This window comes from Anomaloglossus baeobatrachus, chromosome 5, assembly GCF_048569485.1.
Source record: "Anomaloglossus baeobatrachus isolate aAnoBae1 chromosome 5, aAnoBae1.hap1, whole genome shotgun sequence".
Classification (NCBI taxonomy): Eukaryota; Metazoa; Chordata; class Amphibia; order Anura; family Aromobatidae; genus Anomaloglossus; species Anomaloglossus baeobatrachus.
Window position 1 is genome coordinate 85,494,815 of NC_134357.1, and position 14,169 is coordinate 85,508,983.

Genomic DNA, 14,169 nt, shown 5'->3' on the forward strand with positions numbered 1-14,169 from the left:
GGACAGGAAAGCAACAAGAGCCCCACAGAATAGAAGACCAACAAGGGCCACACACAACACAGAGCATCAAGGGCCCCACAGAGCAGAAGAAACTCAACAAGGGCCACACATAGCAGAAAAGAATCAACAAGAGCCAGACAAAGCAGAAGATAATCAACAAGGGCCACACAGAGCAGAAAAGCAACAGGGGCCCCACAGAAAAGAAGACTATCAACAAGGGCCCCACAGAGCAGATGAGAATCAACAAGGGCCCCACAGAGCATAAGCAGCAGAAGGAACAGAAGGAGCAGAAGGCTGCCAGGCACAAGGCTGTAGTAATGGCGGCATCCTGCAATGTGACCGAGCTCTCCGCTTAACTCACTCATCTTCTCGCTTGGATTTACTTTTCATTATTTTACCCTTTTATTAGTATTTTTTGCAACATAAACTTTTACAGTAACACTTCATCTGCAATCCTGCAAGATCCTGGCGGCCTGAATGCTCCTACTGCCCAGATGTAAGTATCAATAATTGTTCCACTACAAAACTGAATATAAATGCGTTTATCTGTGTAAATATATCTACTGCTAACGAAATCTGAGCAGTTGGTAAAGATTATAACGAAATATCTGTCTTCTCATTGTTCTCCTGCTCCAGACAATCAAACTCCTCAGTAATAAACAGATTTAATAAAAACCCCGGGATAATTTAGGGCTCAGTATCCACGAGTGTTCATTTACTATTCATATACAAAACTTCTAATATGGTTCATGTTCCTTCTATTATACAATAATATTCGTTCGTTGAAGAATTAATAAGTCCCATTTTCCTAACTTTCCCTGTAAATTCGTTGTGTTTCTATGTGGCAATGTATTAAATGCTTTGTATCGGACAATTAATTCAAATCTTCCCTGTTAATAACTTTATTTTGTACTAAATTAAGTATTAACATATTAAACAATATTGAAACCTCCCAAACTCTGAATTATTAATTTTTTTCGTTAGAAAAGTGTTAAAGGTTTGGTAAAAAATGAATTATTTATACAAAATACAATTTATTAAAAGGCGTTCGTTATATTTAATTCAAATTTTTTTTGTATCGTGTTTTTAATTATTCTATTTACAAATATGCAACATTAGGTATAGAATTATTAGAATAATCACTACAGTTTATTTTATTATTCGTGATTAGTAAGTAGAAGATATTGGGGTTTTTTTTTGCATGAATTCGTTACTTCTTTTATAAAATGGTAAAGCAGCCCTGATGATTCCCACTGATCCCTAGAGGGGTCTCTATTGTTTGTGCAATTTGCATAATATTTCTTTCTTAAGATCGGGCCACACACTCCTTCCCCCCACACATCCCACCCGGCTACACTCCGAGCAGAGGTCTGAATGCCCCTCACAAGGCTGGGCACCCTCCTACAAGTGCCCCCTCACTGGTAAGATCGCTTCATTTAGTCCAGCTTTTTACCCTTAAAATCTGTGCACAAAATTACTTGCATTAGTTTCCACACCCTCGTAATTGAAAGGCATACTATTGCTAACATGTGAAAGATAACTCATTTTCAGAGGTGTCAGAATATAGCTAGGCACTATAGGGTTAATTAAGAGGATATCTGCGATTTACTTCACTTTTATTATATTTGTGCTTCATTTCTGCTGCCACAAATAATGTGCTCTTCTCGCTCCTTCCACGAGGTGGCGCAAGAGCTGACAAACTTCGGTTACAAAGAGATATTTTAGAGACTGTTTAAATGGACAATTAGGTTTATACAGAACGAAAACTATCCTGTATAATAATATAATAATTACCCTATAGGCACTGATACTATATACTGCTATAATGTCCTGTTAGCTATCAGTCAGGGGCTAGAGACCCCCAGGGTTTATCCTAAAGATGTGATGAAGAATAGGAATATCCGGATGGACAAGCTTCATCATTTTTTTTTTATTGATGGACCTGATATAAGAAGCCTAAATTATGTAAGATTTCATTTTACCTATTTACACTATTTTTTTGTTTGGGTCAGAATGTGGGGATCAGAAAAAAAAATGACATTAATGTGTATATATAATACCTTCCAGAATAGACAATAAAACTGCACAGATAGATAATAGATAGGATAGATAGATAGAGGGAGATATGATATAGAGACACATAGATATGATAGATAGATAGATAGATAGATAGATAGATAGATAGATAGATAGATAGATAGATAGAGAGAGATATGATATAGAGATAGATAGGATAGATAGATAGATAGATAGATAGATAGATAGATAGAGAGAGATATGATATAGAGATAGATAGGATAGATAGATAGATAGATAGATAGATAGATAGATAGATAGATAGATAGATGATAGGATAGAATAGATAGATAATGGATAGATAGATAGATAGATAGATAGATAGATAGATATAGATAGATAAATAGATAGATAGATATGATAGATGATACAAAGAGCTAGGATAGAGTGATAGAAGGCTAGAGAGAGTAATAGGTAGATAATAGATAGATAGATGATGGGTAGATAGAATAGACAGAGAGGGAGAGAGAGATAAGATAGAGTAAATAGAGAGATAGGACAGAGAGAGAGAGAGAGAAGGATAGATAAATAGAGGGATAGATAGATAGATAGATAGATAGATAGATAGATAGATAGATAGATAGATAGATAGATAATGGAATAGATAGATAGATACTTAGATAGAGGAATAGATAGATAGATAGATAGATAGATAGAGGGATAGATAGATAGATAGATAGAGGGATAGATAGAGGGATAGATAGATAGATAGATAGATAGATAGATAGATAGATAGATAGATAGATAGATAGATAGATAGATAGATAGATAGATAGAGGGATAGATAGCTATTTCTCCTGGTTCCAGTCCCATATCCCCCCTGTCTGCCGTTGTTATAGAGCCCCCGGTAATTATAGATTTGTAGAACGTGTTTATGATTACAGAGAGAAAGGAACAAATAGATGATAAATACCACGATTATAAATTGCTACATTTTTTTTGTTGTCAAAGATAAAAAAAAATATTTTGGCTGATAATAAAACTTCTATATAATCTCCTATATATTATGAATGTGTTATATATGTATCCATCCCGTATATTTTCCAGTTTTCATGTGTTATTATATTCTATCATTTATCTCTTCTATCCATTCTATATTCATACTGAGCTCGGACCCATCATGTTTGATCACATAGGACGATTATTGTATCCGGGACCATGATGCCTAGCCTAGGACGCTGGGAGTAGTAGCACTTTGCCCGAGACGCTAGGGTAGTAGTACTCTGCCCGGGACGCTGGGAGTAGTGGTACTGTGCCTGAAATGATGGGAGTAGTGGTACTGTGCCTGGAATGATGGGAGTAGTGGTACTGTGCCTGGAATGATGGGAGTAGTGGTACTGTGCCTGGAATGATGGGAGTAGTGGTACTGTGCCTGAAATGATGGGAGTAGTTGTACTGTGCCTGGAATGATGGGAGTAGTGGTACTGTGCCTGGAATGATGGGAGTAGTGGTACTGTGCCTGGAATGATGGGAGTAGTGGTACTGTGCCTGGAATGATGGGAGTAGTGGTACTGTGCCTGAAATGATGGGAGTAGTTGTACTGTGCCTGGAATGATGGGAGTAGTGGTACTGTGCCTGGAATGATGGGAGTAGTGGTACTGTGCCATGGATGTTGGGTGTAGTAGAACTCTGCCCGGGATGCTGGGTGTATAGTGCTTTGCCCAGGATGCTGGGAGTAGTAGTACTCCGCCCGGGATTGTGGGAGTTATAGAGCTTTGCCCGGAATGTTGGATGTACTAATACTCTGCCAGAGGTGCTGGGTATATAGTGTTGGCCCGGAATGCTGGTAGTTGTAGTAGTTCGCCTGGGATGCTGGGTGTATAATGCTTTTCCCGGGGTGCTGGGAGTTGTAGTACTTTGCCAGGGATGCTGGGAGTTGTAGTGTGTTGCCCTGGATGCTGGGAGTTGTAGTGTTTTTCCTGGGATGCTGGGTGTAGTAGTACTTTGCCCGGAATGCTGGGAGTTGTAGTGTGTTGCCCTGGATGCTGGGAGTTGTAGTGTTTTTCCTGGGATGCTGGGTGTAGTAGTACTTTGCCCGGAATGCTGGGAGTTGTAGTACTCAGGCCGGGATGCTGGGTGTATAGTGTTTTGCCCGGGATGCTGGGTGTATAATGCTTTTCCCGGGATGCTGGGAGTTATAGTGCTTTGCCATGGATGCTGGGAGTTGTAGTGTTTTACCAGGGATGCTGGGTGTATGGTGTTTTGCCTGGGATGCTGGGAGTTGTAGTGTTTTTTTCTGGGATGCTGGGAGTTATAGTGTTTTTTTTCTGGGATGCTGGGAGTTATAGTGTTTTGCCCAGGATGCTGGGAGTTGTAGTGTTTTGCCAGGGATGCTGGGTGTGGTAGTGTTTTTCCCGGGATGCTGGGTCTATAGTGTTTTGCCCGGGATGCTGGGAGTTATAGTGTTTTTTTTCTGGGATGCTGGGAGTTATAGTGCTTTGCCATGGATGCTGGGAGTTGTAGTGTTTTGCCCGGGATGCTGGGAGTTGTAGTGTTTTTTTCTGGGATGCTGGGTGTAGTAGTACTTTGCCCGGAATGCTGGGAGTTGTAGTACTCAGGCCGGGATGCTGGGTGTACAGTGCTTTTCTGGTGATGCTGGGCGTTGTAGTGCTTTTTTGTGTCTGTGTCTCTGGCGGGGATTCCCCTCATATGAGGCTGTATTTTGCCTGTGCTGTGACGTAGCAGCTGCACACCGCTCTGTGCACCGCTCTGTACACTGCTGTGCTGCTCTCTGGGCTGTGGATGGAGACGCAGCAGCAGTCGCGGCTTCTTTCCAGCAGTCACTGGGATTCCGTGAGTGAGAAGTTGCGGTCGCGCAGTCTGCCAGGAGCAGTGAGTAGGAGCCGGGCCGGGGTGTGAGGAGCCGGAACCGCGCTATATATGGCCGGGGGAGGACTGTCGGGCCGGATCTTGGCCTTATTAGGTGCGGACCGGAATCGCGGATCCTGTGCTGTGCGCGGGTAGCGCTACATTGTCCGGTAATAGCCGGTTACAGGGCACCTGCAGTGTAACATGTTCGGTGCCGAGACATTTCTTGCGCCCGACGGTGCGCATTTTGCGCTTAGACAAGCGGCTCCATTCATCGCTCCGGAGCCGCACAAGCCACGCCCACTTCTCCATTCATAGAGCGGCAAATCCCCGTGACATCACGCCCAAGGCGGGGCAACCCTTCCCTGTTCCTGTCCATATATGGTCCGTGACGTCACGGACATTCAAAGCTCCAGAATAAATACTTTAGAAGGCACACTTTCCATTTAGTGCAATTGATTGAGAGCTCCTGCACAGGACACTGTCCTCTGCCCACCCCACAGCTGCAGTGACATGTACACATGCTGCGTCTATGGCCACAGCTCCACTATTGATTGACATTGGATGTGATCTAAGAGTTACAAAGGAGTTTTAAGGAAAAGTCCCATTTTTTTTATCTATTGTATTTTTTCTGTAAATCTGTCAATCTGGGGCTGTTAGCTGATGACATGATGACGGCCAAAGCTGTAGACAAAATCCCAGTGACTATTGGGGGATTTGTGCATCAGATGCCAGATGCCATTTATCCTATGGATGAGTCTTCTCTGCCAACCTCTGTCACCATCTTCCCCAATGTTGATCTGGGAGGACCCTTTGAACAGATGAGCAGTGTCCCTGGAGGTAAGAGCACCATCATCATCATCATCATCACCACCATAAGGCTCAGTGCAGTCTGTGCGATCCTACATTTATTGCTCCTTCTGTAGAATATTACAGATTAGACTTTTGGGCCTCATTTTCTTATTATTCCCATTAGGAGAATAGATGGTGTATGTGATGCTGACAATATAATGTGATAATGACTTGTACTATAGAAACCATCTGCTGCCAGGATCTGTGGTTATAATCTCCATAGAGATAATAATTGTCCCCCACATCTAAAAGGGATGTATTATTTATAAATAAGACATAGGCAACATTATAGCTGTACTGTATACTTGTAATACAAATGTAATATATCTAAGTAATATAGATGAGTTATAGGTAATAAATGAGAAATATAGATTAGTTCTATGTATTATAGCTGTGCTACATATGTGCATTAGAGATGTATTATATACTTGGAATATAAATTTGATATATCTGAATGATATAGATTAGTTATAGGTAATATGTGAATAATATACATGAGTTCTATGTAGTATAGATGTACTTTATAAGTGTATTATATCTATATAGATGTATGATATAAGTGTATTATATCTATATAGATGTATGACATAAGTGTATTATATCTATATAGATGTATGATATAAGTATATTATATCTATATAGATATATGATATAAGTGTATTATATTTCTATAGATATACTCTATATGTGTATTATACTTCTATAGATGTACTGTATATGTGCATTATATTTCTAGAGATATACTGTATATGTGAATTATATTTGTAAAGATGTTCTGTATAAGTGCATTATATTTCTAGAGATGTACTGTATATGTGCATTATATTTCTATAGATATACTGTATAAGTGCATTATATTTCTATAGATGTACTGTATATGTGTATATTTCTAAAGATGTACTGTATATGTGCATTATATTTCTATAGATATACTCTATATGTGTATTATATTCCTAGAGATGTACTGTATATGTGTATTATATTTCTAGAGATATACTGTATATGTGTATTATATTTCTAGAGATATACTGTATATGTGCATTATATTCCTAGAGATGTACTGTATATGTGTATTATATTTCTAGAGATGTATTATATGTGTAGTAAAGACTCCTTGCTGAGCCGAAACGTTGATAATAAATCATCACTTTATTATTTTTAAAGCCCTTGTTGGCTTATATACTGTATATGTTAGCTGTGCACATGTAGATCACTTTCCATTATACTAAGTGGTGCTTTCTCCTTCCAGATGGAATGATCAATGTGGACATGAATGGTGACAAGAGGTCCCTGGATCTGCCCTACTCCAGCAGTTACCCCCCTGCTCCTCGGAACCAGGCCTTCACCTATATGGGCAAGTTCTCCATTGACCCCCAGTACCCCGGGGCTGGCTGGAATACAGAGGGCTTCTTTAATATCGTCAGTGCCGGCATCCTGGGAGTGACCCCTTCCTCATCTTCCTCTGCTTCTTCCAACGCCTCCTCTGTGTCCCCCAACCCTCTGCCCAACGGCCTGAGCTGCAGCATGGCGCACGGGCAGCCCGACCTGGACCTGTACTCCCCGCCGCCGTACTCCAGCTGTGCGGAGATCCCGGTGTACCAGGACAGCCCTGCCTTCCTCAGCGCCTCCACTGGCTCCTCGCTGCCGTACCCACCTCCTTCTTATCCTTCCCCCAAGCCCGCCTCGGATGGCACTATATTCAACATGATCCCGGAGTACCCACCTCTCTTCCCAAACCCGTGCCAAAGAGACCTGCACCCCATGACTGACCGCAAGCCTTTCCCGTGCCCCCTGGACTCCATCAGAGTGCACCCTCCCCTCACCCCACTGTCCACCATCCGCAACTTCTCACTAGGAGGCGCCACCAATGAGGGGTCCCGGCTGCCCACTGCTTACAGCCCCCCAAATCTTCCTCTCAGACCCATCCTCAGACCGAGGAAATACCCAAATCGCCCGAGCAAGACTCCAGTGCACGAGAGACCCTACCCCTGCCCGGCTGAAGGCTGCGATCGCCGCTTCTCCAGATCTGATGAACTAACCAGACACATTCGCATCCACACCGGCCACAAGCCTTTCCAGTGCCGCATCTGCATGAGGAACTTTAGCCGCAGCGACCATCTGACGACGCACATCCGCACTCACACAGGGGAGAAGCCTTTCGCCTGCGACTATTGTGGCAGAAAGTTTGCGCGCAGCGATGAGCGCAAGCGACACACCAAGATCCACCTGCGGCAGAAGGAGAGGAAGAGCTCAGCGGGCGCAGCCGGCGCGACACCTAGCGGCGGCACGGGGAATGAGCGCGCCCTCAGCCTCAGCCCGTGCTCTGCAGCCTCCAGCGGCGCTCAGATGGGACTGTGCCCGAACAGAACACCCTAGAGGCAGGGCCAGAGCTGAGGGGAAGGATGTCACTGAGGGCCAGCACCGCAGACACTGAGCTATGGGGCTCAGAAGGTGCTGGCTCAGGTACTGCCTGCAGACTGGTCATTATGTGGGCAGTAGAGAATGATGCTCTCAGGGTGGAAGCCAGGGTGCACAATGTGTGTGGAGGGAGCCTGTCCTGTTACAGCACAGTATTCATTCTGTACATTGCAGCACTGACCCTAACTAGCAGGGACTAGTACAGACTAGCACAAAGTAAGGGACCGGACACCCCATAAAAGTACTGCAAAAAGGTGCCATGGTGGCAACAATTAGGGACCAAATGATTCATCTTATCCAGTGATCGGAAAATGTATCAAAAGTGTTAAAAACTCTATTTCCCATGAAGGCGAGACAAATGTTACTTCTAGTGATGAGCGAATACTAAATAGTTGGGTTCGGGTTATCCGAATAACAAACTCAATGCAAGTCAATGGGAAAATGGAGCATCTTCTAGAAAGATGCTCGGGTTCCCATTGACTAGCATTGGGTTCATTATTCGAGGCAAATACTGGAATAGCACTAGGTATGAATAACCCAAACCCAAATATTTAGTATTTGCTTGTTACTTTCTACGTTTCCTCAGTTTTTCATACACTTTTATGATAAATGCCACCGCAAACTTTTTTAGCCAAAACCCAAAGCTGTTCTAACAAGAAGTATTATAATTTTTTCCCATTTCCGCTGGATCTAGTTTTAAAACTCTATTTCCCATGGAGGCGAGACAAATGTTACTTCTAGTGATGAGCGATTACTAAATATTTGGGTTCGGGTTATCCAAATAATGAACCCAATGTAAGTCAATGGGAAAATGGAGCATCTTCTAGAAAGATGCTCGGATTCCCATTGACTTGCATTGGGTTCATTATTCGAGATAAATACTGGAATAGCACTAGGTACGAATAACCCAAACCCGAATATTTAGTATTCGCTTGTTACTTTCTACGTTTCCTCAGTTTTTCATACACTTTTATGATAAATGCCACCGCAAACTTTTTTAGCCAAAACCCAAAGCTGTTCTAACAAGAAGTATTATAATTTTTTCCCATTTCCGCTGGATCTAGTTTTAAAACTCTATTTCCCATGGAGGCGAGACAAATGTTACTTCTAGTGATGAGCGATTACTAAATATTTGGGTTCGGGTTATCCAAATAATGAACCCAATGTAAGTCAATGGGAAAATGGAGCATCTTCTAGAAAGATGCTCGGATTCCCATTGACTTGCATTGGGTTCATTATTCGAGATAAATACTGGAATAGCACTAGGTACGAATAACCCAAACCCGAATATTTAGTATTCGCTTGTTACTTTCTACTTTTCCTCAGTTTTTCATACACTTTTATGATAAATACCACTGTAAACTGTTTTTAGCCAAAACCCAAAGCCGATTCAAGAAGAAGTATTATAATTTTTTGCCATTTCCACTGGATCTAGTTTTAAAACTCTATTTCCCATGGAGGCGAGACAAATGTTACTTCTAGTGATGAGCGAATACTAAATATTTGGGTTCGGGTTATCAAATAACGAACCCAATGCAAGTCAATGGAGAAATGGAGCATCTTCAAGAAAGATGCTCGGGTTCCCATTGACTTGCATTGGGTTCATTATTCGAGACAAATACTGGAATAGCACTAGGTACGAATAACCCAAACCCGAATATTTAGTATTCGCTTGTTACTTTCTACTTTTCTTCAGTTCTCCATACACTTTTATGATAAATACCACTGTAAACTGTTTTTAGCCAAAACCCAAAGTCGATCCAACAATAAGTATTATCATTTTTTCCCATTTCCGCTGGATCGACTTTTAGCTTTGACTTAAAAAAAGGCACCAAATTTCTCAATATCCTTAAGTTCATCTGATGGCCAAAATCCCATGGCGTCCGCAGTATTTAGAGGTGACCCACAGAGGCCGGGGGTGACTTATGGCATCTCCGGCCTTACCCTATACACTTTGTTCTAGTCCTACTAACTGCATATGTGAGGTTTGGATTTGGGGAGACGTGGTAACTTTGGAAGGTGCTCCATTATTCGGAGACGCCTGAAGTAGCCATATTCCTGTGCACTTTATCCTCATCATGACTGCTCTGGGCCGGCGGTGTGATATGAAGGGGTTACGTTTGCATCTCCTAGCCCTAATGTGTTTTACATTTTTTATTTTATTTTTAATTCTGTAGTACCTGACGTTTTAACCAATACAGTGTGATTAACACAAGTGCAATCTAAACGACGCCAAAAGTTTTTTTTTTTGCTTTCAAAAAAACTTTGGATGACTATTTTTTATTCAATGTGTCCATGTAACAATTACATTGCGACCGTATCGTTGATCCGCACTGTTTTTACAGAGCTCACCCCCCTTTCTAGAAGGTACAGATTGTGATTTTATGTAAGAGGCTAATTTATTTAATGTTTGTAAATACCGGCTGTATGTTAGTAAGCATGCATTCGTCTTAAACAGTGTTCTTGGTGCCTTGTGTAATGTGGACCGGTGTCCCCTATGTCTGCATGTATATATAGGTTGCCTTATCAATGAGAAATATGGTCCCATACCACTCATAGAGCTGTATATAACTGCCGGTTCAGAATTGGGAATTTTTCTAGAATCTATATTTTTGTACGCACTGTTTTGTGACTCAAAAGTGTTAACTTTGTAGTACAGATTTTCAATCATGCCGTGTACACATAACTCAAGGACTTAAAGGTAGTGTTAACTTTATTAAAAAAGAAAAAAAAAAGCCGCTAACTGGAAATTAAAGATTGAGATGTACTCAAAGGGTGTCTGTAAATAAACACTTTTCAAGTATATAACTTTGTCTTTGGGTGTTATTGTGAATTCGGGGCACTTTTATAAGGCTGGGTCCATTGCGCAGTTTTTCAGCTTTGTGCAACTCAGCCATAAAATTCATCAGTTGTCATCCGGCTTTTCCCCATTTACTCCGCTGGGGCTGGATCACAAGTTCCCTTGACATGTGATTCGGCTGGACTTGTCCGGTGCAACAACTGGCGCGCCATATAGGTGTGACTGATCCCATTTCAAATGATAGGATCAGCCCCTCCATTAGTTTCAATATAGCGGGTGTTTTTTTTTTAAGCGCCAAATGGAAACGATGCCACACAATCAGAGTTAGGGTATGTGCCCACCATCAGGACTCGTTGCGTCCTGAACGCAGCGGGTCCTGACCGGCGGGGGCCGCATGTCTCCTCCATAGGAGAACGCAGCTGTCAGTACCCACAATCAGGGTTCAGGGCGCTGCGGTCTCTCATTTGTGTTCTCCATACAGAGGACGCATGCAATTCCGCAGCAAACAATTGACATGCTGTGGTCTGGAAAGCCGCACCGCAGGTCAGTGTATGTTGCGGAAATAGAAGCACGGTGGGAACGGGATTTCTAGAAATCTCATCCACTGTGCTTGTACTGTACATCGCAGCGTTTTGGACACAGCTGAAGCATGCTGCATCCAAATTGCTGCAAATATTAATCGTAGGTATGCACCCTTACAGTGAAAATGTGGACGAAGCCTTAACATCTTCATGCTAGTAAAGTTGAATTCCTCTGTTACTTTTAATAGAGACCATACAAATGCCATAAAAAGTGTACAGCTGTTAAAAATGCTGGAAGAGACAATAAACGCAAATAGGGTCTTATCCTAAAACACTGTCAGCAATGGTGCTGTAAGGGTAGACTCCCCTGGCGGGGTGGTGAGAGTCACAGCCACTGTAATGGCCTAAATACGGCTGCAGTAGAACCCACGTGGAGATGGAGTTCAAATTTGTGGAGAAAAGGGTTAATAGACCGCGCTGCTGTAGAAAAGAGGATCCATGTAGAAGGAATGATTCTATTTGTCTACGTGTTTCAAGGCCTCATGGCTTCTTCCTCAGGACAAATCATATACCATATAACTTCTCCTGAGGAAGACGCCATATGGTTTTGAAATGCGTAGACAAAATAATTCCTTCTACATGGATCCTCACTTCTACGGCAGCACGGTCTGTTAACCCTTTTTTCTTCAAGTTTGAACTGCATAAAAAGTGTACAGGGCACTGGAGTCACAGAGAACGCTAATGATTTATCAATTTCAGATGTTTCCCACTTGGAAAAGATTGCAAAAACTGGCACAGTTTAGAGTCCCCTGTGCAACCACAAGCCACAGACACCTCATGGTTCAGCTTCACAAAACCTATCACTATAGATCCTAAAATGACAACATGTTGCAGATTTACTATGATGTGAATGAAAGTGTGACTAGGTGTAGTAATAACCGCTATGTGCAAATGATGCAATCTAGACAAGGAAAGGTAAGGAAGAGAATCGGGGTTCATCACTTATAGTGAGAGTTTATATATACAGTATATATAGTGTTGGACTGGAGTGCCAAGGGCCCACCCCTAACATCAACCCCTGGGGTCCATTGTTCAGCTGTATGCCAATGTGCCATTTCCCTCATTCACAAAGTTATCTATTAATAATAAACATGGCAGTGTAATTGAATGATGAGATGATGCTCTTGTACATAGGGAATCAACTATGACAACTACTGCTCATATGGGAGTCTGGGGGCCACTCCTGCCCAGGGGCCCACCGGAGGATTCATCTGTCCAACTGTGGGCCAGCCTGAGCCCATATATATATAGAGTATATATATATCTACATATATATATCTATATATATATACATATATGGATAAATAATATATATATATATATATATATATAAAGGGCTATATTTGTCAAAAAACAAAGGGAACACTTAAAAAAGGATACATATATATAATTTTATATATATATATATATATATATATATATATATATATATATATTTATATGAAAAAGCAAAACAAATTACCCCCCACCATCCATCCATTTCAAGTCCTATTAATTTCCCTCAGGGTCAACATGATGACAGAAGTACAGTAGAGGGAATCCCTCAACAGATTTTTGCCACCTAAAGGCCACGTCTCACTAAGTGAAATCGCTGCTGAGTCACGTTTTTTTGTCACGCAACAGCGATCTTGCTAGCGATGTTGCTGTGTGGGACATCCAGCAACGACCTGGCCCCTGCTGTGAAGTCACCGGTCGTTGCTGAATGTCCTGGACCATTTTTTGGTCGTTGCTCTCCTGCTGTGAAGCACACATCGCTGTGTGTGACAGCAGGAGAGCAACGATCTGAATGTGCAGGGAGCAGGCTTCTGCGGACGCTGGTAACCAAGGTACACATCAGGTAACCAAGCAAAGGCTTTGCTTGGTTACCTGATATTTACCTTGGTTACCAGTGTCTGCAGCTTCTAGAAGCCTGCATCCCTGCACACGTAGCCAAGGTACACATTGGGTAACTATAACCAAAGCGCTTTGCTTAGTAACTCAATGTGTACCATGGTTACGAAGCACAGCGTCGTTACACGGGTCGTTGGTGGCTGGAGGCTGATCTTTGATCGCTGTGGAGATCTGCCTGATTGACAGCTCACCAGTGACCATGTAGCGATGCTCCAGCAATCCCTGCCAGGTCAGATCGCTGGTGGGATCGCTGGAGCGTCGCCTAGTGTGACGGTACCTTAACTGTCAGAAGCATCATTGGAGCTGTAGGCTATGTCCACACAGGACTTTTTTTGATAATTTTTTTCCTGACCAAAACCTGATCTTGTGGAAGGAAATCTCCTTTAAGTCATCTGCTTTTTTGTTGCGTTTTTGGTGCCTTTTTGTCTATAAATTGGGTTGTATCAATGAAAAAACATTGCAAGAACGCTGCAAAGAATCGACATGCTCATTCTTTGAAATCTGCCGCAAAAACGCAGGTATTTGACAAAACAGGAAAAAAATCTGCAAAAAAGCCGTTTGTGAACATACCCGTAGACTCCAATACAAGCAATGTGCCACTTGAGCTACTTGTTTTATTTTTGATAAAATAACTGTTTTATCAGCAGAATATTAGTAAACGATTAGTAAAACCTGTTGCCATATAGTCCAATCCAGCCCTCACCACTGTTTGACAGCTTTCTGTATACACTGTGTATAGGCAGA

General features: G+C 42.1%; 1 protein-coding gene across 1 annotated transcript; it reads left to right on the forward strand.

Moving 5' to 3' along the window:
• Positions 1 to 5,321: 5,321 nt before the first annotated feature.
• Positions 5,322 to 10,962, forward strand: EGR2 (early growth response 2). Its single transcript, XM_075348657.1, has 2 exons — positions 5,322 to 5,724; positions 6,986 to 10,962. The coding sequence occupies exons 1-2, from the start codon at positions 5,553 to 5,555 to the stop codon at positions 8,110 to 8,112; spliced, it is 1,299 nt and encodes a 432-aa protein (XP_075204772.1). The 5' UTR covers positions 5,322 to 5,552; the 3' UTR covers positions 8,113 to 10,962.
• The last annotated feature ends 3,207 nt before the right edge of the window (positions 10,963 to 14,169 follow it).